Source organism: Microcaecilia unicolor, chromosome 9 (genome assembly GCF_901765095.1).
Source record: "Microcaecilia unicolor chromosome 9, aMicUni1.1, whole genome shotgun sequence".
In the NCBI taxonomy this organism is placed as follows: domain Eukaryota; kingdom Metazoa; phylum Chordata; class Amphibia; order Gymnophiona; family Siphonopidae; genus Microcaecilia; species Microcaecilia unicolor.
Genome location: NC_044039.1, coordinates 146,433,841 through 146,459,405, shown reverse-complemented (window position 1 = coordinate 146,459,405; position 25,565 = coordinate 146,433,841). Strand labels below are relative to the sequence as shown.

Genomic DNA, 25,565 nt, shown 5'->3' with positions numbered 1-25,565 from the left:
CCCCTATCCTTTACCCAGTCTTTCTCTTTGTCTTATACCATCCCTCCATCCTTTACCCAGTCTCTCTCTCTTGTACAGCCCTCTCCCCATCCTTTACCCAGTCTCTCTTTCTCTCTCTTGAAAGCTGCCCCCAACTCCCCCTCATGTTGCTGACTGCAGCTACAAGGGAAACCATATATTTCCTATTTCCTCACTGTGTGTTTTGGGTCCACGAGAGCTTGAGCTGCACAGTGTAGGAAATTCAGGCTGGTCTTATTCAAGTTTTGCAAGGCTTCAAACCACAAAACTCCCCATACTTCCTGCACTGTGCAGCTCAAGCTTTCAAAGAGCTGAATTGCAGCAGGAAAGTAGGAAATGCGTTAAAAAAATTCAAGGACAAGAATTCCAGGTTCCAGGATGCAATTTCTAAGAGTCATGGAGACCTGGCACCAGGTTTTGTCGAGCCCTGTACTATCATATCTTTATACATGTTAAGCACACATCAGCATGCAGAGGTTTCACTTACAGTTGACACTGTGAGTTGCACTATGACAACGGAATCAGAACAGCAGCAGACATGAACTTCCTAGCGATCATCCAACACTAACCCCTCTTTCCTAGAAAGTATTTCTCAAAGCAGAAGTACAGGACCTTTGGTCCCTAAAGGCTGAAAAACAGGTCTAGTACTCAGAGTATCCGTAACAAATATTCATCAGATATACTTGTGTTGTCAAGGTCTGAACACAAGGTATGTGTCCACAGATACTCTTCATCAGCTAACTCTGTATCAGTTAAAATAAATCACATGTCCCAAATGCATCAAATTAGTCTGTGTATATTCCCAGCTCTTTTGAGATAACTTAGAACACAATACACAGATTTAAGTCAAGTTGGGCTGGTTTGTACAGTCCTCTTCCTAAGCCAGATTCACCTCCTTCTGGAACCTCAACAGGTAATTGCTTCTCCCAGGCCCTTCTCTTTCTCAAAAGGTCATCTCCATGTGTTCCAGTCTGGAATCTCTACCCCCTTCTCCAGTACCTCTCTTGGTAAGTCCCTCCAGCTTCCTTCCCCTTGCTTCTTAAGGCCTTTCAACAAATAAGGGTGGAGCCAAGTTCCTCCAAGAATGTTGCCCAGGGACTCCCTCTGCTTGCTTTCATGCTTCCCTCTTTCTTTGGTCCAATCTGTCCCTGAATTAACCTAGTTCTGTCAGTTCTGCCTGCTTTTTTCGTTAGCCAGAACACACTGTGAGGGGGTACAAAAATCCATCACATGTATACATTCGTTCTAACAGATATCTGTGTAACAATACAGAAAATGTAAAATGCAATGACATGGGAATTAGGAATAAAATGCAAGTTTAGTGCAGTTTGTTCACCTGACCTCATTCCCTCTTAGACTGGGGAATCCTACAAACACCCTGAAAGTTTTATGGTTACAAAATAAAACAAACAAAAAAAAACACAACACATTTTTCAAGCTTGCTCAGTTAGATCAGTCGGGTTCTAAAGACTTTTTCCTCCCTCAATAAATTGTAACTATAGCAAAGCAGTTGAGACTTTGACCAAACAACCTGGATTAAAAGAGAATAAACATTCCTCACCTCACTGAAGGGGCTGGGCATGGCTGAGTCCACACTGATAAAGGAGTCGTCCCCATCTGCAGACAAATTGGAGTTATCAGCAGAGGGAACAAATGGAATCACTAGGTTCAGGCTCTCCTTCTTCCTCTTCCCATCCAGCTCCTCCTCCTTCTTCTTCTACAATATAAAGAAAATACAAACTTTCAAGCTAAATACTTAAACTGAGAACATAATAGGAGGAAGTTGTGATACAACCCAACAGCCCAAAAATCTGAACAGTAGCATTTATTAAAAAAAAAAAAAATTGACACTACAGAATTTGTGAATTCAGTACAACACTGATGAGTTCAGAATTTGTTTAGGTTTCTTTGAGGCATTTACCTTGTAATGAAGGAAGGGAAACATGACATTCCAATGTTTGTTCTGGTTGAGCATGTATTTATCATTTCCTAGCTGAGTCCTTTCTGCATTGAGTGGGCAATTAGTTTGTTCAAAACAGACTGGTCTTAAATATCACTGGGACTAAGATGATCAAATTAAGTCTAAGACTTTGCCTGCCAGGGTGGATGTTAATGGATCTGTTATCCCGATGCTGACAATGGTATGAATATGACATTCAGGTTATATTCTATGTTGAATGGAAAGAGTAGGTGAAAGCAGTCATAGGCTCTGCATTTCACAAGCTCCATATGTTTCAGCAGTTATCACCTAATTTTCTTTCCTTATGTCCCTCCAGACCAGTACAAACGCTTGGGTCTGTGCTTTCCCTGCCAGCAGGTGGAGACTAAGACCTAGTGAGCTGTGATGTCATCACTTGAAAACCTTCAGCAACCCCCCTTGTGCAAAGCAGAAGAGAAAAGGGAATTTAAAGGAAAACTTCCCTAGAAACTAATGACCTGCTCAACAAAGAGCCACTAACGAAGGATAAAGCCCCCTACAATAAAGCTCCAAAATGAATATTAAACTAGCCAAAATCAAAATCTTTAAGAACCAAGGGTGAGGTCTGGAGGAACACAAGAAAACAAAATTAGAAGGTAAGAACTAATTAAAAACCTTCCTTATCGTCCCATCAGACCTGTCCAGATGCTTGAGGGTAGAACAATACAACTCATGCCACTAACACTTTAGCCCCAAGGGCCTCATCACTTTGAGACTGAATATCTGTAGTGATGGGCAAAAGAATGCATAAATTTCCAGGCTATTGTTTTGCATACTTCATGAGGAAGAATTAAGGAGTGCTCTGCCCAAGAAGCAGACTGACCCCTTATAGAATGAGCTTTCAAAACTTCTGGAACTGAATGACCATGGAGAATATACAGAGAAGCAATAGCCTCCTTTAACCTCTCTAGTAATTGTCACTTTTTATTCTCCTTCCTCTTTATAGCCTCCATCGAAAAAAATAAAAAGGGGCCAATATTCAGTCCGGGAGACTTAGATTGGCTAATTCCCACAGTCAGCGCTGAGCCTGGATATTCAATGCTGGGCGGTTTCCGGTGACCAGCATTGAATATCTGGTTTATAGATAACTGGCTAAGTCGATAATCAGACATAGCCGGTTATTAAATGGGGAAAATCCACTATTTCTGGGATAAGCAGTATAAAATGTTTTGTATATTTTTGGGATCTTGCTGGGTATTTGTGACCTGGATTGGCCACTGTTGGAAACAGGATGCTGGGCTTGATGGACCTTTGGTCTTTCCCAGTATGGCAATACTTATGTACTTATGTTATCTTTAAACTGGCCAAAGATCTCCCATGTTTTCATGTGGCCAAATATGGCCGCTAAGCCAGCTTAAAAAAAAAAAAAATCAGTGAATAGCTTGCTATATCGGCCAATATAACCATCTATCTGCTAGCCACTAACCGGGGATATTCAGTGGGGGGATAGCCATTCTGGCTGGTTAAATAGCACTGAATATCGGAAGGAGAAAGAGCTTATTTAATTTCCTTATTGCCTCTGTACTCCTCAGGTACTTCAACATTTGTCCCACATACAATTTGTGCAAGATAACTGCACTACTCTCAGTATATTTTGTGCAAAGAGCAAGCCTGATCGGATAGAAGTTAAACAACCAACAAAAAATGCCTATTTCTGGGAAAAATATGCTCTGGTAAGTAAGCGAAATTGGCATTCCCGATGTATGGCATTATGAATCTTAGCTGGAATTTGTATTATGGCAGCATACAAATCCGCCCCCTTTAAACAATCCCCCAGTTCTTCATTCCTTGAAGGGAAGATTTGTTCAAATAGTTTGTGGAGACCTGATACTGACACCTGCAGATTCCCAGAGGGGGCAAAGAAAGCGTCCCCCATGGGGCCTTTTACTAAGCCATGCAGACACCTATGTGCGCCCAATTGGAGTTACCGCCTGGTTACCGAATGGCCCTTGCAGTAATTTCAATTTTGGCACACGTCCGAAAATATTTTTTATTTTTTGACGCGTGTACACCATTACTGCCCGGTTACTGCACAAGACCTTACTGCTAGGTCAATGGCTTGCGGTAAGGCCTCAGACCCAAAATGGACATGCGGCAATTTTCAGTTTACCACACATCCATTTTCGGCATAAATTTAAAAAAGGCATTTTTTGTAGGTGTGCTGAAAAATAACTCTGCGTGCGCCCAAAACACGTATCTACACTACCGCAGGCCATTTTTCAGTGCACCTTAGTAAAAGGACCCTAGAGCAAGAGCCTTTCAAAAGAGTATGTGCTAGTTGTGAATACACAAGTAAGTCTGTACTAGGAATACACAGAATCTGTTGAAGTTCTGGAAAAGATTTTAGTTTATCATCTATATTAAAGAGGTAAGCTGCAGATAGCAAACCTAGAGTGGCCCAGAACCGAAATACCGCATTATCCAGTCCTAGAGTGAAATCTAAATTCCCTACAATGGGCAACAGATCAGTTTGGGTGATTTCCTGGGAAAGTAAGGGTAGAAGAGATTGTAAGCTCTGTCGAGCAGGGACTATCTCTTCATGTTCAAGTGTACAGCGCTGCATATATCTAGTAGCGTTATATAGAAATGATAAGTAGTAGTAGTAGAAGAAGAGTTTGACAAATATCCCGCATGGGTTTCAAGAGGACATGGTGTCTAAGTGCCGGGGACAGCTTACCACGTAGCATGTAGCAGGTAGAGGGGATGTAAGGGCAAGAACAGGTTTCATTTTATGGTCCAGGAAGTATACTCCTCCGAACCCCTCACTCAACTGCTACTTAATTATAGGCATCCCTTCCTGGGTCCATCTAATCCTTACTCCCCTTTGATGATAATCCTGTGCCCCAATACACAACTGGACTCCAGAATATTCTACAAGTGCTCTTTTTTTATTCAGCTTCACCAAAATAAATTAGCAGGATGCTTTCCTTCTTTTACAAAAATAAGTTCAACACAAACTGTGGTCTCAATGTGTTAATCCCTCCAAAAATAAAACTAGGATAATCTTCTTTCACTCAGTAATGCAATTGTTTTCTTCTTCCAGACAGGATAACTGGGGCAATGCCCCCCCCCCCCGGTCTGTATCTCCTGGACTTAAGTGTCCTCTTGTGGGGGGGGGGGGGGGGGGGAGAGATTTGGAGCCAACTTCTAGAAACCTTGGACTCAGAGTTATTCTGAAAAGCAAACCACCTTTAAAAGGTAATTTACTGAGACACATTTAAGAAGTAACATCTACAGATCAATTTCTGAACCAGAGTTAATGCCGAGCAGCTACAGTAACAGCCATATTTTTTGGTGAAGCTGTTTAAATCATGCAAAGCATCCGCTAAATAGTTTGTACCCAAATCTAAAAAGGTGGAACCTGGATCATCCCCCACTGACAACTGCATAGTTTTTCCACCAACTGCTAAGGCCATCTAAAACATGTTGGAACTACATGATCTCCACAGTTAGCCACCTGCAAGGCTAACACACAGACTTCAAATACTTACTTCAAAACGACTCCATCCCATGGTTCTGGGGATTTTTCAACACTGTACCCCCTTCAACTGGGAAAGTAGTCTTCTTTGTCACAGCCAAAATCACTGCATCTACCTTACGCAGTTTGAATCTTTCAGATTGCTGAGATGCTATTGAGTGAAGCCTAGCCACAGTCCACTTAATACGAAAACTGGCATCTGGAACCTCTCATTCTGCAGAAATATCATCTATCACCTGAAGGACAGGAACCACTCTGATTCTGGAAGGCTTTCTGATACCAAATAAAAGGGAGTCCTGGTGCATCTTATTTTAACAGCTAGCCACCTTTCCAAAGTTCAGATACAAATAAATTATGTCTACTTGAAGTTTAAACTTACATTGCTCCACAGAAATAGACTGACTCAATTTTGCAAGATCTGGGAGGACTATATTAAGTGGCTTGGCTGAACCCAGGAACTGAGTGATAAACTCACTCATCCTTAATTCCAGCCTATTTGAGGACTGGCATATGCATCAATCTCTAACTCCTTTGATTGGTTTGGGGAGGGAGGGGGAAGGTTGTTTTGTTTAATCGATTTTCATGATGTGACTGTCATGTACTGAAGAATTACAGTATGTTATAAGCTATTGTATTGTGTGATTTTGTTTAAAAACCTTTTAGTGTCCAATGTTCCCGTAATAAGCCATATGGGAAGATAGCGAATGCTACATACCTGTAGAAGGTATTCTCCGAGGACAGCAGGCTGATTGTTCTCACTGATGGGTTGACGTCCTCGGCAGCCCCCTCCATCGGAAAGTTTACTAGCAAAGGCCTTTGCTAGTCCTCGCGCGCCCATGCGCACCGCGCATGCGCGGCCGTCTTCCCGCCCGAAACCGGCTCGAGCCGGCCAGTCCAGTATGTAGCAAGACAATACACTTCAAGGGAAGACTCAACTCCAAAGGGGAGGCGGGCGGGTTTGTGAGAACAATCAGCCTGCTGTCCTCGGAGAATACCTTCTACAGGTATGTAGCATTCGCTTTCTCCGACGACAAGCAGGCTGCTTGTTCTCACTGATGGGGTATCCCTAGCCCCCAGGCTCACTCAAAACAACCACCATGGTCAATTGGGCCTCGCAACGGCGAGGACATAACTGAGATTGACCTAAAAAATTTACCAACTAACTGAGAGTGCAGCCTGGAACAGAACAAACAGGGCCCTCGGGGGGTGGAGTTGGATCCTAAAGCCCAAACAGGTTCTGAAGAACTGACTGCCCGAACCGACTGTCGCGTCGGGTATCCTGCTGCAGGCAGTAATGAGATGTGAATGTGTGGACAGATGACCACGTCGCAGCTTTGCAAATTTCTTCAATGGAGGCTGACTTCAAGTGGGCTACCGACGCAGCCATGGCTCTAACATTATGAGCCGTGACATGACCCTCAAGAGCCAGCCCCGCCTGGGCGTAAGTGAAGGAAATGCAATCTGCTAGCCAATTGGATATGGTGCGTTTCCCTACAGCCACTCCCCTCCTATTGGGGTCAAAAGAAACAAACAATTGGGCGGACTGTCTGGTGGGCTGTGTCCGCTCCAGGTAGAAGGCCAATGCTCTCTTGCAGTCCAATGTGTGCAGCTGACGTTCAGCAGGGCAGGAATGAGGACGGGGAAAAAATGTTGGCAAGACAATTGACTGGTTCAGATGGAACTCCGACACAACCTTCGGCAGGAACTTAGGGTGAGTGCGGAGGACTACTCTGTTATGATGAAATTTGGTGTAAGGGGCCTGGGCTACCAGGGCCTGAAGCTCACTGACTCTACGAGCTGAAGTAACTGCCACCAAGAAAATGACCTTCCAGGTCAAGTACTTCAGATGGCAGGAATTCAGTGGCTCAAAAGGAGGTTTCATCAGCTGGGTGAGAACGACATTGAGATCCCATGACACTGTAGGAGGCTTGACAGGGGGCTTTGACAAAAGCAAACCTCTCATGAAGCGAACAACTAAAGGCTGTCCTGAGATCGGCTTACCTTCCACACGGTAATGGTATGCACTGATTGCACTAAGGTGAACCCTTACAGAGTTGGTCTTGAGACCAGACTCAGACAAGTGCAGAAGGTATTCAAGCAGGGTCTGTGTAGGACAAGAGCGAGGATCTAGGGCCTTGCTGTCACACCAGACGGCAAACCTCCTCCAATGGAAGAAGTAACTTCTCTTAGTGGAGTCTTTCCTGGAAGCAAGCAAGATGCGGGAGACACCCTCTGACAGACCCAAAGAGGCAAAGTCTACGCCCTCAACATCCAGGCCGTGAGAGCCAGAGACTGGAGGTTGGGATGCAGAAGCGCCCCCTCGTCCTGTGTGATGAGGGTCGGAAAACACTCCAATCTCCACGGTTCTTCGGAGGATAACTCCAGAAGAAGGGGGAACCAGATCTGACGCGGCCAAAAAGGAGCAATCAGAATCATGGTGCCTCGGTCTTGCTTGAGTTTCAACAAAGTCCTCCCCACCAGAGGGATGGGAGGATAAGCATACAGCAGGCCCTCCCCCCAATCCAGGAGGAAGGCATCCGATGCTAGTCTGCCGGGGGCCTGAAGCCTGGAACAGAACTGAGGGACTTTGTGGTTCACTCGAGATGCGAAGAGATCCACCAAGGGGGTGCCCCACGCTTGGAAGATCTGGCGCACCTCTCTGGAGTTGAGCGACCACTCATGAGGTTGCATAATCCGGCTCAGTCTGTCGGCCAGACTGTTGTTTACGCCTGCCAGATATGTGGCTTGGAGCACCATGCCGAGACGGCGGGCCCAGAGCCACATGCTGACGGCTTCCTGACACAGGGGGCGAGATCCGGTGCCCCCCTGCTTGTTGACATAGAACATGGCAACCTGGTTGTCTGTCTGAATTTGGATAATTTGGTGGGACAGCCGATCTCTGAAAGCCTTCAGAGCGTTCCAGATCGCTCGCAACTCCAGAAGATTGATCTGTAGATCGCGTTCTTGGAGGGACCAACTTCCTTGGGTGTGAAGCCCATCGACATGAGCTCCCCATCCCAGGAGAGACGCATCCGTGGTCAGCACTTTTTGTGGCTGAGGAATTTGGAAGGGACGTCCCAGAGTCAAATTGGAGCAAATCGTCCACCAATACAGGGATTTGAGAAAACTCGTGGACAAGTGGATCACGTCCTCTAGACCCCCAGCGGCCTGATACCACTGGGAGGCTAGGGTCCATTGAACAGATCTCATGTGGAGGCGGGCCATGGGAGTCACATGAACTGTGGAGGCCATGTGGCCCAGCAATCTCAACATCTGCCGAGCTGTGATCTGCTGGGACGCACGCACCCGCGAGACGAGGGACAACAAGTTGTTGGCTCTCGCCTCTGGAAGATAGGCGCGAGCTGTCCGAGAATCCAGCAGGGCTCCTATGAATTCGAGTTTCTGCACTGGGAGAAGATGGGACTTTGGGTAATTTATCACAAACCCCAGTAGCTCCAGGAGGCGAATAGTCATCTGCATGGACTGCAGGGCTCCTGCCTCGGATGTGTTCTTCACCAGCCAATCGTCGAGATATGGGAACACGTGCACCCCCAGCCTGCGAAGTGCCGCTGCTACCACAGCTAGGCACTTTGTGAACACCCTGGGCGCAGAGGCGAGCCCAAAGGGTAGCACACAGTACTGGAAGTGGCGTGTGCCCAACTGAAATCGCAGATACTGTCTGTGAGCTGGCAGTATCGGGATGTGTGTGTAGGCATCCTTCAAGTCCAGAGAGCATAGCCAATCGTTTTGCTGAATCATGGGGAGAAGGGTGCCCAGGGAAAGCATCCTGAACTTTTCTTTTACGAGATATTTGTTCAGGGCCCTTAGGTCTAGGATGGGACGCATCCCCCCTGTTTTCTTTTCCACAAGGAAGTACCTGGAATAGAATCCCAGCCCTTCTTGCCCGGATGGCACGGGCTCGACCGCATTGGCGCTGAGAAGGGCGGAGAGTTCCTCTGCAAGTACCTGCTTGTGCTGGAAGCTGTAAGACTGAGCTCCCGGTGGACAATTTGGAGGTTTTGAGGCCAAATTGAGGGTGTATCCCTGCCGGACTATTTGGAGAACCCACTGATCCGAGGTTATGAGAGGCCACCTTTGGTGAAAAGCTTTCAACCTCCCCCCGACCGGCAGGTCGCCCGGCACTGACACTTGGATGTCGGCTATGCTCTGCTGGAGCCAGTCAAAAGCTCGCCCCTTGCTTTTGCTGGGGAGCCGCGGGGCCTTGCTGAGGCGCACGCTGCTGACGAGAGCGAGCGCGCTGGGGCTTAGCCTGGGCCGCAGGCTGTCGGGAAGGAGGATTGTACCTACGCTTACCAGAAGCATAGGGACCAGTCTTCCTTCCCCCGAAAAATCGTCTACCTGTAGAGGTAGAGTCTGAAGGCTGCCGGCGGGAGAACTTGTCGAATGCGGTGTCCCGCTGGTGGAGAGACTCTACCACCTGCTCGACTTTTTCTCCAAAAATGTTGTCCGCACGGCAAGGCGAGTCCGCAATCCGCTGCTGGAGTCTATTCTCCAGGTCGGCGGCACGCAGCCATGAGAGCCTGCGCATCACCACACCTTGAGCAGCGGCCCTGGACGCAACATCAAAAGTGTCATAAACTCCTCTGGCCAGGAATTTTCTGCACGCCTTCAGCTGCCTGACCACCTCCTGAAAAGGCTTGGCTTGCTCAGGGGGAAGAGCATCAACCAAGCCCGCCAACTGCCGCACATTGTTCCGCATGTGTATGCTCGTGTAGAGCTGGTAAGACTGGATCTTGGCCACGAGCATAGAAGAATGGTAGGCCTTCCTCCCAAAGGAGTCTAAGGTTCTAGGGTCTTTGCCCGGGGGCGCCGAAGCATGCTCCCTAGAACTCTTAGCCTTCTTTAGGGCCAGATCCACAACTCCAGAGTCATGAGGCAACTGAGTGCGCATCAGCTCTGGGTCCCCATGGATCCGGTACTGGGACTCAATCTTCTTGGGAATGTGGGGATTACTTAGTGGCTTGGTCCAGTTCGCAAGCAATGTCTTTTTTAGGACATGGTGCAAGGGAACAGTGGACGCTTCCTTAGGTGGAGAAGGATAGTCCAGGAACTCAAACATTTCAGCCCTGGGCTCGTCCTCCACAACCACCGGGAAGGGGATGGCCGTAGACATCTCCCGGACAAAGGAAGCAAAAGACAGACTCTCGGGAGGAGAAAGCTGTCTCTCAGGAGAGGGAGTGGGATCAGAAGGAAGACCCTCAGACTCCTCGTCAGAGAAATATCTGGGGTCCTCCTCTTCCTCCCACGAGGCCTCACCCTCGGTGTCAGACACAAGTTCACGAACCTGCGTCTGCAACCTCGCCCTACTCGACTCGGTGGAACCCCGTCCACGGTGGGGGCGTCGAGAGGTAGACTCCCTCGCCCGCATCGGCGAAGCTCCCTCCGCCGACGTAGTCGGGGAGCCTTCCTGGGAGGTGGCCACTGTCGGCACCGCACGCGGTACCGACGTCGGGGACCTCAACCTGGGCGATGGGCCAGCCGGCGCCACGCTCGACGGTACCGGAGGCGCAAGCACCGCCGGTACCGGAGGGGTAGGGCGCAACAGCTCTCCCAGAATCTCTGGGAGAACGGCCCGGAGGCTCTCGTTTAGAGCGGCTGCAGAGAAAGGCTGAGAGGTCGATGCAGGCGTCGACGTCAGAACCTGTTCCGGGCGAGGAGGCTGTTCCGGGCTGTCCAGAGTGGAGCGCATCGACACCTCCTGAACAGAGGGTGAGCGGTCCTCTCGGTGCCGATGCCTGCTGGGTGCCGAATCCCTCGGCGACCCAGAGCTCTCGGTGCCGACATGGGGAGGAGACCGGTGTCGATGCTTCTTCGACTTCTTTCGAAGCATGTCACCGGAGCTCCCCGGCACCGACGAGGAGGACGTAGAATCCATCCGTCGCTTCCTCGGGGCCGAGACCGAAGAGGGTCGATCCCGGGGGGGCTGTACCGCAGGAGCCCTCAGGGTAGGAGGAGACCCACCCGAAGGCTCACCGCCACCAGCAGGGGAATGGACAGCCCTCACCTGCACTCCTGACGATGCACCTCCGTCCGACGACATCAGCAGACGAAGTCTCGGTACCACCGACGTCGATGCAGTCGCCCGATGCCTCGGCGCCGATGCAGAGGTCCGATGCCTCGATGCAGTCGATGGAGCGGCAGCCAAGGAAGATGGTCCGGACGCTGACGACGTCAATGCACTCGATGCCTCCGGTGCCGATGCCGACGAAGAGCCCGAGAACAAAACGTTCCACTGGGCTAATCTCGCTACCTGAGTCCACCTTTGTAACAGGGAACACAGACTGCAGTTCTGAGGGCGGTGCTGGGCCCCTAGACACTGAAGACACGCAGAGTGCCTATCAGTGAGCGAGATTACCCGGGCGCACTGGGTGCACTTCTTGAAGCCGCTGGAAGGCTTCGATGTCATGGGCGGAAAAATCACGCCGGCGAAATCAAAAGCCGAAATGGCGAAAATTGAAGCACCAAAATTTAGAGGGAGAAAAATCTCGACCGAGGCCAAAAGAGGCCTACCCCGACAACGAAAGAAAACTTACGGGGCAAAAACTGAGAAATACGGGAAGGGCAGAAAACCCGAAAGGGTCTTCCGGAACACTACCAGAGCGCTTCCCGAACTTTTTCAAGGAAAAAACAGCAAAAAACACGTCGAAAAGGACGCGCGAGGTCGACTCTCTGGGGCACGAACGGCGTAACACGACCGTACCGAGCGCGGACGAAAGAAGACTGGCCGGCTCGAGCCGGTTTCGTGCGGGAAGACGGCCGCGCATGCGCGGTGCGCATGGGCGCGCGAGGACTAGCAAAGGCCTTTGCTAGTAAACTTTCCGATGGAGGGGGCTGCCGAGGACGTCAACCCATCAGTGAGAACAAGCAGCCTGCTTGTCCTCGGAGAATGATGGGAACACTGGACACTAAAGGGTTAAAAGAAAAAAAAATGTAAAAAGGGGGTTCTTGGGAACCAGAACTGAGCTTTATCCATCAGAATCTTAAGAGTGGACAAAATCTAGAAAATTAAAATGGCCAAGTCACTATTGCAAAAAAAAAAAAAAAAAAAATACGGAAGGATCCTCTCCTGGTGGAACATCATCCCTCTCAGAGGGAATGTCTTCCTCTAGCACAAATTACTTCTCTTATCCAATTTGATTCTAGCTCTTCCTCCACTCCAGAGACTACGGAAAGTCTATTACTCTGATTTCTACCCTTCCCAACATGAGCTGCTTAACAGCTGCATTAGAAGAAGTAGGGACATTAGGTGAAGGGAAAGAAACAGAGGCAAATCTCTGCCCACACAAAACGCTCTGTGCAGGAGAATAAATTCAGGTGAGAAATTTTGAGCAAAATCTAAGTCCTACCATCTACCTGCAGGAGAAGGACTGTCACTGTCAGTGGGGAGAAAACAACTGGAGGGTTGTCTCTGGCAGCAACCACTGTGGACACTGTAAATATGGCATCAATTTGTGCCAAAATTGGTCTACTGCCACTTCAGCCACATTAACTAAGGAACCAGAACTACTCATTCACTAGTTCAAGAGAAAAGAAAACTGCAACTTTCTCCTCACACCGTCAGCATTTTCCTACCGCCACAATAACCGACCCTTTCTGCCCCACAAACAGAACGGCGCTTGTTTTATCCTGCAGTGTTGCTACACTGAAAACACACCAGCAACCCTCCACAAAGGCTAGTCTGACGAAGAAAAAAAACAAAAGCCTGTCCAAAGCAGCCCCCCCCTTTTATTTTCAGGAAAACCACAGTGGGTGCATAAAGACCAAAGAAGCACTGGATACAGGCAACTGCTAGTCAAACTGTCATAAGAACATAAGTGTTGCCATACTGAGACAGACCAAAGGTCCATCAAGCCCAGGATCCCGTTTCCAACAGTGGCCAATCCAGGTCACAAGTATCTGGCAAGATCCCAAAAAAAGTAAAACAGATTTTATGCCGCTTTTCCTAGAAATAAGCAGTGGATTTTCCCAAGTCCATTTTAATAATGGCTAATAGAATTTTCTTTTAGGAAATTAGCCAAACCTTTTTTAAACCCTGCTAAGCTAACTGCTTTTATCACATTCTCTGGCAATGAATTCCAGAGTTTAATTACACATTGGGTGAAGAAATATTTTCTCTGGTTTGTTTTATATTTACTACTTAGTAGCTTCATTGCATGCCCCCTAGTCCTAGTATTTTTAGAAAGTGTAACAAAAAAAAAAAAAAAAAAAAAAAGAGTAAACAAGTGATTCATGCCTACCCATTCCACTCAGTATTTTAATAATAGAGGTCTATAAAATCTCCCTCAGCTGTCTCTTCTCCAAGCTGAAGAGCTCTAGCCTCTTTTGCCTTTCTTCATAGGGAAGTCATCCCTTCCCCTTTAACATTTCCATCACCCTTCTCTGTACCTTTTCTAATTCTGCTGTATCTTTTTTGTGATGCAGTGACCAGAACTGCACACAGTATTTAGGGTGCAATCTACCATGGAGCGATAAAAAAAACATTATAACATTCTCATTTTTGTTTTCCATTCCTTTCCTAATAACTCAACATTTTATTTGCTTTCTTAGCCACTGCTGCACACTAAGCTGAGGGTTTCAATGTATTAATGATGACAGCTAGATCTTTTTCCTGAGCTGTGATTCCTAATGTGGAACTTGCATTACAAAGCTATAGTTTGGGTTCTTCTTTCCCACATATATCACTTTGCACTTGCTCACATTAACCCCCTGATTCTATAAAGATGGCCAAAAATTGTGCATGCAATTTAATAGAATGAGCCGATTAGTGCTAATAATTGGCTTTTTAGGGAATGGGACTTGATGTACCTCCTTTCTGTGGTTTTTGCAGCTACATTCAAAGTGGTTTACATAGTATATACAAGTACTTATTTGTACCTGGGACAATGGAGGGTTAAGGGGACCTTTTACTACTACTTAACATTTCTAGAGCGCTACTAGGGTTACGCAGCGCTGTACAGATTAACAAAAAGGACAGTCCCTGCTCCAAGGAGCTCACAATCTAATGGGCGAAATGTCAAGTAGGGGCAGTCCAGATTTCCTGAATAGAGGTATGATGGTTAGGTGCCGAAGGCGACATTGAAGAGGTGGGCTTTGAGCAAGGCTTTGAAGATGGGCAGGGAGGGGGCCTGGCGTATGGGCTCAGGGAGTTTATTCCAGGCATGGGGTGAGGTGAGGCGAGGCAGAAAGGGCGGAGCCTGGAGTTGGGGGTGGTGGAGAAGGGTACTGACAGGAGGGATTTGTCTTGAGAACGGAGGTTACGGGTAGGAATGTAAGGGGAGATGAGGGTAGAGAGGTAGGGAGGGGCTGTAGATCGAGTGCATTTGTAGGTTAAAAGGAGAAGCTTAAACTGCGGGAAAAAGGGCTCTGTGCTGGTGGCAGGGGCCATTTTCCACACACGCCAGGGCCCTTCTACTGCAGCGGGTAAACAAAACCCCCAGCACACATGGCCATGTGGTAAGAGCACTCTTGGCACTAATCAGATTTAATTGGGATTTACCCTAACATTAGGTACGGGATCCACGTCTAAAATTTACACGTAGTCCTTAAAGGGGGTGTGGAAATGGGACAGTCATGGGCATTTCGGGGTGTGGTTTTGAGATACATGTCTAATTGTAGAATAACGATGGTCTGCATATAAATTTAGGCATGGGCTTCTGCACCACTTTTTCATTGGTGCAAATGGATGCCTATATTTCAGTACAACCCCTCCACTTAAGCATTAATGCTATAAAGGCACGGCTTATAGAATACTGTTTAAGTGGGGGTTTTAAGTGCCACATATAGAATCTAGCCCTAAACGTCATCTGCCATTTGGATGCCCAGTCTTCCAGTCTCATAAGGTCCGTTTGCAATTTTTTTACAATCACCTTGTGATTTAACAACTTTGAATAACTTTGTGTCATCAGCAAATTTTATTAATTCACTAGTTATTCCCATCTCTAGATCATTTATTAATATGTTAAAAAGCAGTGGTCCTAGCACAGACCCCTGGGGAACCCCACTATCTACCCTTCTCCATTGAGAATACTGACCATTTAACCCTGCTGTGTTTTCTATCATTTAACCAGTTCTTAATCCACAATAGGACATTACTTCCTATCCCGTGTCTTTCTAATTACCTCAGGAGTCTTTCAAGAAGTACTTTGTCAAATGCTTTTTGAAAATCCAGATACACAAGATTGACTGGCTCACCTTTGTCCACATGTTTATTCATTTCTTCAAAGAAATGTAGTACACTGGTGAGGCAAGATTCCCTTGACTAAATCCAGGTTGGCCTTGTCTCGTTAATCCATGCTTAAGTATGTGCTTTGTAAGGTAAAATTTTGTATCATACCTATAATTTTCTTTCCCTTAATCATAGCCGATCAATCCATAGACTGGTGGGTTGTGTCCATCTACCAACAGGTGGAGATAGAGAGCAATCTTTTGCCTCCCTATATGTGGTCATGTGCTGCTGGAAATTCCCCAGTATATCGATATCAAAGCTCCATCCGCAGGACTCAGCACTTAGAGAATTACACCCACAAAGGGACACTCTGCCCAGCTCACCACCGCCGAAGCGGGGAAGGGGAAATATTCCAGCGCACCACCGCCGGGGCGGGAAACCACTCCCGCCGACGCGGGGGGAACTGGCTTATCCTGCTACCGCAACCGCGGGAGGAGCTGGCTTACCCTAACACCGCCGAAGCGGGAGGGATACAAAGCTACCCTACAGCCGCACGAAGCGGGAGGGAGCGCCGGCATAATTTAGTTATCAATCCAGCCACCGCCGAAACGGGGGGAGAGGAAGCAGCAGCTCACTGTAACACAAAATCGTCTCAACTCGAGGAGACTTCAATTGGAAGAACTTGAACACGAAGTCCTCGTGAACAGGAAATGAAGACTGAACTTGGACCTGAAATATAACCAGAACACAAACAATACAGATATCTGGGAGGGGCTATGGATTGATCGGCTATGATTAAGGGAAAGAAAATTATCAGGTATGATACATAATTTTACCTTCCCTATCATCAAGCCAATCAATCCATAGACTGGTGGGATGTACCGAAGCAGTACTCACCCAGGGCGGGACATGGAAATCCCTGAACGCAACACTGAAGCCCCAAACTGGGCCTCAGCCCGAGCAGCCACATCCAAGCGGTAATTTATTTGTTGCATTTGTATCCCACATTTTCCCACCTATTTGCGGGCTCAGTGTGGCTTACAAAACATTGTAAATGATGGAAATACAATTTGTTGCAGTATGATTATGGGTTACATTATGAGGAGTTATGGGAAGACAAAGTCAAATATCATATGGGGAATAGAACAATGGAATGTAACAATAGGGAGTTGATAAGACGATAAAACAATTACAAGAGAACATTAGGGTATAACAATTTTATCTGTGGGTGGAGTTTTAAGTGTGGTGAAAATATGGGGGAAGAGAACTCAGAAGAAAGTGTATTGATGCGTTTCTATTGGTGTGTATGGACTTCATGTGTTTTGATCCTTGCCGTAGATTTTCTCAAAGAGATGAATCTTCAATAGTTTACGGAAGGTTAGTTCGTAGATCGTTTTCAGGTTGCGTGAAAGTGTATTCCAGAATTGCGTGCTCATATAAGAGAAGGTTGATGCGTACAGTACTTTGTATTTTATGCCTTTGCATTTAGGGAAGTGGAGATTGAGGAAAGTTCGGGATGATCTTTTAGCGTTTCTGGGTGGTAGGTCTATTAAATCAGACATGTATGCAGGGGCTTCACCGTGAATGATTTTGTGGACTAAGGTGCATACTTTAAAAGTGATGCGTTCCTTGAGTGGGAGCCAGTGTAGTTTCTCACGTAAGGATTTTGCACTTTCGTATTTTGGTTTTCTGAAGATGAGTCTGGCTGCTGTGTTCTGGGCTGTTTGAAGTTTCCTCAGTATTTGTTCTTTGCAGCCTGCGTATAGTGAGTTGCAGTAGCCCAAGTGGCTGAGTACGAGTGATTGCACTAGGTCGCGGAAGACAGATCTTGGAAAGAATGTCGTGAGAAGGAATGAGCCGACGACCAAGTAGCCGCTCTGCAAATCTCTTCCAAGGAGACAGATCTGGACTCCGCCATCGAGGCTGCTTGTGCTCTAGTAGAGTGTGCCTTCAGCTGAATAGGCAGAATCTTCCCTGCCGCCACATAAGCTGCCGCGATCGTCTCCTTGACCAACGTGCCACTGTAGGCTTAGATGTCTGCAGACCCTTACGAGGGCCTGCGAACAGCACGAACAGGTGATCCGACTTCCGGAAATCATTGGTCGCTTCCAAGTATCTGATGATGACCCATTTAACATCCAGGTATTTGAGCGCAGGGTACTCCTCTAGGTAATCCTCCCTACAAAAGGAGGGTAGGTAAAGCTGCTGATTCACATGGAATCGAGAAACAATCTTGGGCAGGAAGGAAGGCACTGGGCAAATCGATACTCCTGCCTCAGTGAATCGCAGGAACGGCTCTCTACACGAGAGAGCCTGGAGCTCGGAAACTCTTCTGGCTGATGTGATAGCCACCAGGAAGACCGCTTTCAGCGTCAGATCCTTCAGCGATGCCCTTGGCAAGGGCTCGAAGGGCGGCTTCTGCAAGGCCCGTAGTACCAGATTGAGATTTCACATAGGCACTATCAAGTGCAGAGGGGGGCGCAGGTGATTAACTCCTTTGAGAAAGCGTACCACATCTAGCTGTGAAGCCAGGGAAGCCCCCTTCAGGTGACTCCTGAAGCAAGCTAGAGCCGCCACCTGGACTTTCAGTGAACTGAGCGACAGGCCTTTCTCCAGCCCCTCTTGCAGGAACGCCAACACTGAAGAAATTGGAGCAGTGAAGGGCGATACAGAGCCTGCCTCGCACCACGACGCAAAGGTACGCCAAACCCTGGCGTAAGTGGAAGAAGTAGAGCGCTTCCTCGCTCTCAGCATAGTGGCAATGACCATGTCTGAGAAGCCCTTCTTCCTCAGCCGCTTCCGCTCAAGAGCCAGGCCATAAGACCAAAGGGGGAGGGATCCTCCATCACCATGGGACCCTGATGTAAGAGGCCCCGCTCCGCTGGCAGCCGCTGAGGGCCGCCCACCGAGAGTCTGACTAAGTCCGCATACCAGGGACGTCTGGGCCAATCCGGACCCACCAGGATCACCCAGCCCGGATGCTTTGCCACCCGGCCTAGCACCCTGCCCATCATGGGCCAGGGCGGCAACACGTAGAGAAGCTCCTGTGCTGGCCACTGCTGGAGAAGAGCATCGACTCCCAGAGATCGAGGGTCCCGTCCTCTGCTGAAAAAACGCGGCACTTGGCATTTGGCCGAGGACGCCATCAGATCCAGGCTCGGCCGGCCCCAGCGTTTCGTGATGTCCAAGAACGCCAAGCAGACAGTTGCCACTCCCCGGGATCCCAGGTATGGCGACTGAGAAAGTCCGCCTTGACATTCATGACTCCCGCAATCTGGGCCGCCGACAGCTGTTCCAGATTCGCTTCCACCCACAGGCATAGCTTCATGGCCTCCTTGGCTACAGGGGCGCTCCTGGTGCCTCCCTGGCGATTGACATAGGCCACAGCCGTGGCATTGTCCAACAGGACCCATACTGGCCTCAGCACCAGTGCCGGGAGAAACTCCAGAAGCGCCAACCGAATGGCTCGGAGTTCCAGGAGGTTGATGGACCATTTCGTCTCTGCAGGAGACCAGAGCCCCTGCGCTGTCCGTCACAGGCAGTGGGCTCCCCAGCCCGTCAAGCAGGCATCCGTCGTGACGACAACCCACTCCGGGGTCGTAAGAGGCATTCCTGCGGACAGCTTGCCTGGCCTCAGCTACCAGCTCAGCGCCTTTCGCACCGCTGGATCCAAAGGAAGGCGTACTGCGTAGTCCTCCGAGACTGGTGTCCACCGCCGCAGAAGAGAGTGCTGTAGTGGTCTCTTATGAGCCCTGGCCCAGGGCACTACCTCCATCGTGGCCGTCATGGAGCCCAACAGCTGCACATAGTCCCAAGCCCGAAGAGTAGAGGAGGCTAGGAACTGGTCCACCTGGGTCCGAAGCTTGACGCTCCGGTTGTCCAGCAGGAACACTCTGCCCACTTGGGTGTCGAATCGAACTCCCAGATACTCCAGGGACTGAGTCGGGTGCAGTAAATGGAGTAGCGCCCCTTGCCAAGCTGATCTACTGGCACCGGGACCACCGCGCCCAGGCGGATCAGGTTGTTCAAAGTCTGCTGCACGGCAGCTGCTTTGACCTGAGACTTGCAAGGAGAGTTTACAAACCCGTCTCTTAGGGGTCGACAGTGATAAATTTGCAATCTTTAAAATCTGTCTGCTCTGTATTTAAAGACACTTGGTTTACTATGAGCTTTCCTGCAACCTTGCTATCAAGACGCCCTATCTTCCATACTTTGGTGATATCTTTTAAAGATAACTTGTTTAGAACCATATGTTTTTGAGCAACTGTCCGCCTTGCCCCAATTTCTAGTTTAAAAGCTGCTTTATCTCCTTTTTAAATATTGATGCCAGCAGCCTGGTTCCACCCTGGTTAAGGTGGAGCCAATCTTTCCGGAATAGGCTCTCCCTTCCCCATGTTGCCCAGTTCCTAACAAGTCTAAAACTCTCTTCCCTGCACCATCCACGCATTAAGACTCTGGAGTTCTGCCAGTCTGTTGAGCAGCAGTCAACTTCAGGTACTCAAAATTTTCTACTTAAGGAAATGTCAAAGGCAAAAGAAAAATGTAACCCCATAAGAAAAGGGTTGCTCAGGGAGAAGGGGGAGACAGAGGGACTTGGGACCCCCTGGTGTTACACCCCTAAAATTTATTTAAAAATGACTGACCAAGGAAATGTGAATAAAGTCCTACCAGACCACAAGAAGATGCATGGGGATCCTACCACCTGCTAGAGACTGAGAAATACTGACTGGCCAGGGGGTTGCACAAAGTTCTCAAGTGATGACACCACAGTTCAGTAGTTCCCCATCTCCACCTGCTGCCAGGGAAGCATAAACCCAAGTGTGTGCACTGATCTGGTGGGATATGGAATGGTCTTTATGCATAAAAAAGCCTTTATAAAACTACTTCCAATATGACAAAAATAAAATTAAGCAAAGAATCTGAGTTCCTTCTCATGCTATTCAATTCAATGTCTTCTATATACCGCTAATATCCCCTTGTCAGGGTTCAGTGCGGGTTACATGGATTAGGTTAGATAGGGAGGTGTCAACAGGAAGACTGCCAAATTAGGAGAGTAGTGAAATGGTGAGAAAACTATGAGCAATGGGCTGGGAGGTGTGGTGTGATGGTAATGGCATTAAGCATTAGGTTTAGGGAACATATGAGTTTTTAATTTTGGGAAGTTGAGGTAGTTGTTTCTTTGTTCTAATTTCAATGGGTAGGGAGTTCAATAGAGAGGTTCCAAGTACAGGGAAAAGTGAGTAGGTTCTCTGGTATCTTGTTCCCTTGTAAGGCTAAGAGAGGATCAGCTGGTCTTTCAATCTTTTTGAGTGAGACAGGCCTTAGTAGTGCTGTTTCAATTAGTGGGCCAGAAGTGATGCCGAGGGAGGATCTGAAAGATGAAGCAAGTAGCTTTGAACCTAATTAGCTCAGACATAGCAAGCCCACTGTAGTATGACCAGTTAAGAGGTGACACTGTTGAATTTGTTTAGCCTGAAGATCAGCCTTGCCACAGTGTTCTGAATCAGTTGTAGCTTCTTTGGTAAGATTTAACGCCAAGGAAAAGGATGTTGCAATAGTCAAAGTGAGGCAAAATAAGCATTTGGACCAGCACCGTGAAGGCTTTACGGTCGAAAAAACGAGCGAACCAGTCGGAGCTGCCTCTTTTTAAAAACAGTGTTATCTTCCATAGCTGGTTAATATGTGGAGAGAAGGTTAAGGAAGATTCAAGAAGTGCTCAGAGCACTTTGGCTTCAGAATCTACTGGAAGAGACTGGTCAGATCTCACTGTTATGAAGGCTGCGACTTAACTCCCTGGTTCCAGAACCATAAGGTCCTGGTCTTGTGTGGATTAAGCTTAAGTTTGTTTGTCAGGGCCCAGATCTGAATAGCCTTCATCGTGGCTGTTACTGACTGGGTTATATGTGGGTATGTTGGAATACTGCAGGATGTAATCTGCATAAGATAGCAGGAGCTCACCCAGGCCTAGTCGTATGGAGCCAAGGGAGGAAAGTGAGGATCCCTGTGGGATCCCACACTCAGGGAGCCAGTACTGGGAGAGGAGCTGATTTTGTTTGACAGCATAGCTGTGGTTTGACAGGAAATTCCTGAAACAGGTGATAACAGGGCCCGACATGTCGATTTGATCTAAAAGTCAGGGGCGGCCCAACCATTAGGCCACCTGAGGCGGGGGGCCTCAGGCAGCACTCTTCGGGGAGCAGTATCTTCCCATTCCTTCCTCCACCCCTTTACCTGTTATTTCATTACGTTTCAAAAGCCAGTGGTGGCAGCGATTCCCATAGGCTGCCCTATCTCTCTGATGTAACTTCCTGTTTCGTCAGAGGCGGCTGCAGTAAAGGGAAGAGGTTGGTGCCGGTGGCAGGGCAGTTTATGGGAATCGCTGCTGCCGGCTTTTGGAACATGATGAAACAAGGTAAACATTGCGAACAGGGTGGAGGAAGGTAGGGGGTAGCATCTCGGTCTGGGTTTGGTCGCACTTGGCCTCTTGGGAGAGACATACGCCTGGTTTAGACCGGACAGCTGAGATTAGTGTTGTGCTGTCTTTAAGACTGGCTTTGGATATATATCGGACCGGATTTGAGTAATCTTGTTGGCTAAGTAGTCCGCTAACTCTTGAGGTGGGGTGAGATGCTGTGTTCTGCCCAGAGCCTCAGTGGCTGTTAACTTCCTTACTAGAGCTTTTTTTTGTTGTTTGGCGAGTCATGGCCAACTAGGGTGCTATAGTAGTTTCACTTGGCGCTGGCTACCTTTGATTTGTAGAGGTGAAAAAAGCGTTTTTCCAGGAAGTTTTATCAGTGGTCAGACAACTCTTTCTCCAGCATTTTTCTAATTGGTGGCATTCTAGCTTGAATTTGGATAGTTCGTCAGAGAACCATAGGGAGAGTCTGTCCTGACCCATTTGGTAATGACTGGTGCGATTTTGTCCTGGGTCGCGTTTACATTGTCATCCCAGAAGGCCTTAATTGATTCTTGAGTAGGAGTCAAAGAAGTAATCGAGTTTCCAAGGGTGGTCCAGAAGCTAGGTCCATTTATTTTCTTTCTGGTATCGATTTGGGAGGATTATGCTTGGATTGGGGGGGGGGGGGGGGGGGAAGGAAGGCACGTGTTGATGGTAAATTCTAGTTAATGATCAGACCAGGGTATGGCTTGCCACTGGAAAGAACTGACAGTGCTTGGGGGATAGGGGGTGAGAAGGACCAGGGTATGAACTTGTACATGGGTTGCACCATCAGTAAACAATTTAAGCTTGCTCATTTCCAAGAATGATTTAAAGTTATGGACATTGATGTTTAGGTCACCTAGGATGATAAGTCTAGAGAACTGGGTCTGCATGGATGAGATGAGCTCTGCTAACAAGTACTCTACTTTTGTGTGTGTGGGGGGGGGGGTCTATTTAGGAGGAGTAGGCCAATATGACCTACAGCATTTGAGTCATCAGCAATTTTGCACTGTATGTATTCTAGTTCAGGTAATTACAGATACTGAAAAGAAGCTCTTATAGATAAGAGCGAGACCCCCCCCTCCTTTTTTCCCCTGTCTTGAGGAGTGTAGAATGTCATAGCCAGGGGGTCTTAGGTGTGGAATGAGTGGGCTCTCAATCTCCGTGAGCCAGGTTTTAGTAATAAATAGGAGGCCTATGTCCGATGATTTTAGGAGGTCTCTAATTAGTAGAATTTTATTGCCCACCGACCTAGTGTTGATGTAGATTGAAGGCACAGGGGTTAGATAGGAGCTGCAGTGGGGTGTAGGGGTGAGCTTGGGTAATTTCTTAAGTGGGTCTTCGGGGCTGGTGTGTGCTTGGGTGGAAGAGGCGGTGGCGACCTAGGTTTTGTAGTGTGTATAAGGGTGGCAGATTTGGGAATATCTTGGTACTGTGTATCAATACCCTGTGACAAGCAGTTAGACTTGAAAATAGCCTGTTTTCTGAGCTTTGGATGTCTGAGTGCAGTACAGACCACTGGAATAGTGTGGAGCTCAGGGGAGGCAGGTGCCTTTCCCAGCCTCCCCCAGTTGTGGATCCAAGAAGGGCTAGGCATATTGGAAGTGGCCACCACATGGTAACAAAGCTAATTACCAGTCTCGGCAAAACACTAAGGACAACTGGATGGAAACAGTTTTTCTGTCATTCTAGGTATACGTAAGGACAGTGTAGAAATACAAAGGCACTGTGGAACTATCAGCATTACCTATTCTAAGCTCTTCTATAAAGCAGTTTTAACAACCATGACACAGGAGAACGGTATTGAGAAAGAGGTTTAGATCCCTTCTTATTAAGGGATCATTAACATTGTAAAATAAGGATCTGATATTCACTTGGATTTTTTCTCTCTGCTTAATATTTAATGAATATAAGCTCCTGATATGATCTATTAAAAGCTTAAAATGTAAAAAAATAAAAATCACCTTGAGCTTCTGGGGTAGGGGGAATCCTTAACCTGCCCCATTGTGACCCTGGGAAAGTAACTTAGCCTTCCATTGCCTCGGGTACAAAAAAAAAAACCTTAACATTGTGAGCCCTCTAGGGACAGAGAAAGTACCTGTATATAATAGATAAACTGCTTTGGTTGTAACACAGAAAAGTGGTATATCAAAAATCTAACAAACAAACCTCTCTTCGGTTCAGGGTACAACTAAAGTTCAAAGCTGACCTTTCCAAGTTTATATTCAAACAGATTTTATTGATGACCAGCAAGAAACAATTATTAGAAAACTATAACAATAATCATTCACATTTTACAGAAAGAGTAAACCTAAAGTCAACCCTTATCCCCCCCCCCCCCCAAACATGCTCAGATTCTTGGTCACCCATAGAGACAGACCTGGTTCCTTGAACCCCACCATCACTGGTGCTACTTAAAGCAAAGAGTCTATCCACCAACCACCATCTTCCCCCTTTTCAGTGACATGACGACAGGGGCAAAAAATAACAGTAACAGAGCGTATTTCTGCAACAACATAAACTGACCCTTCTAAGTTTTAAAACTTGTTTTATTACTTAGCAGCAATCACTTGTATTAATTGCAGCCCCTGCTAAATCAACTGGCAAAGCTTCGGCTGTGTCTCCAGCCTCTCCACACTTCTAAGGGACTGATAATACACTCTGACCTATGCACGTGGTTCACATTCCTTTAACCACAGTGTCATTCATTGATCATTCCCTCATTTTTTTTTTCTGGGTTTTCTCCCAGCCACTGTCATGGACCTCCTTAAGCCAGATCCAAATACTCTCCACCAGTGGTCTTAATATAGCCAACACCAGGGATCAAATCAACTGATTACCCTGGTGTTTCATTAAAATTTGCTCAAATACCAGTGTGATCTCCGACACCAGAGATCAAATCAATTGATTACCCTGGTGTTTCATTAAAATTTGCTCAAATACCAGTGTGATCTCATCTTTGCTAAATCACTACCACTTTTCATAGTTCCCATATTGTTGAATCTTTTGTACTGTTTCCTGGTTACATAGCTTAAAACAAAAATTCAGGTGCACATAGCAATATTCCATTCCTCCTTTTCTTCTTGTATCCTAAAATTATACAGGGTCTTCAGGGCTCAGTTCTGGCTCTTACTTTATGTAATATTATTCTCACTTTGTTGGATACAACAAAAATGTGGGATACAAATGTAGCTAATAATAATAATAACATCGACTTATCTGTAATCAAGGTGATACTCCATGTTAGTATCAGCTTGATTCTTGGTTAAGGTTGACTGCTGATTTATTTGGAGTGCATAAATTGTATCTGAATCTCTTGAAATTCTAGTTCTCAAAAATTAAGTCCTCCCCAACAGTACAACCCTACATTTTGGGCTCTAAGATTCTCAAAGCACACCCTTTTTTTCTTGGAGTTCTCACTGGTATTAAGGTATCCTTTTCCTCCCACAACTCCTCTCTTATGAAG

At 47.3% G+C, this 25,565-nt stretch overlaps 1 protein-coding gene across 1 annotated transcript in view; it reads right to left on the bottom strand.

Moving 5' to 3' along the window:
• INO80 (INO80 complex ATPase subunit) overlaps positions 1-25,565 on the bottom strand; it is a 462,811-nt gene that overhangs the window by 11,419 nt on the left and 425,827 nt on the right. Inside the window, exon 33 of the mRNA XM_030213886.1 lies at positions 1,580-1,735. Coding sequence (XP_030069746.1) covers positions 1,580-1,735 — 156 coding nt within the window. The remainder of the gene's footprint in view (positions 1-1,579; positions 1,736-25,565) is intronic.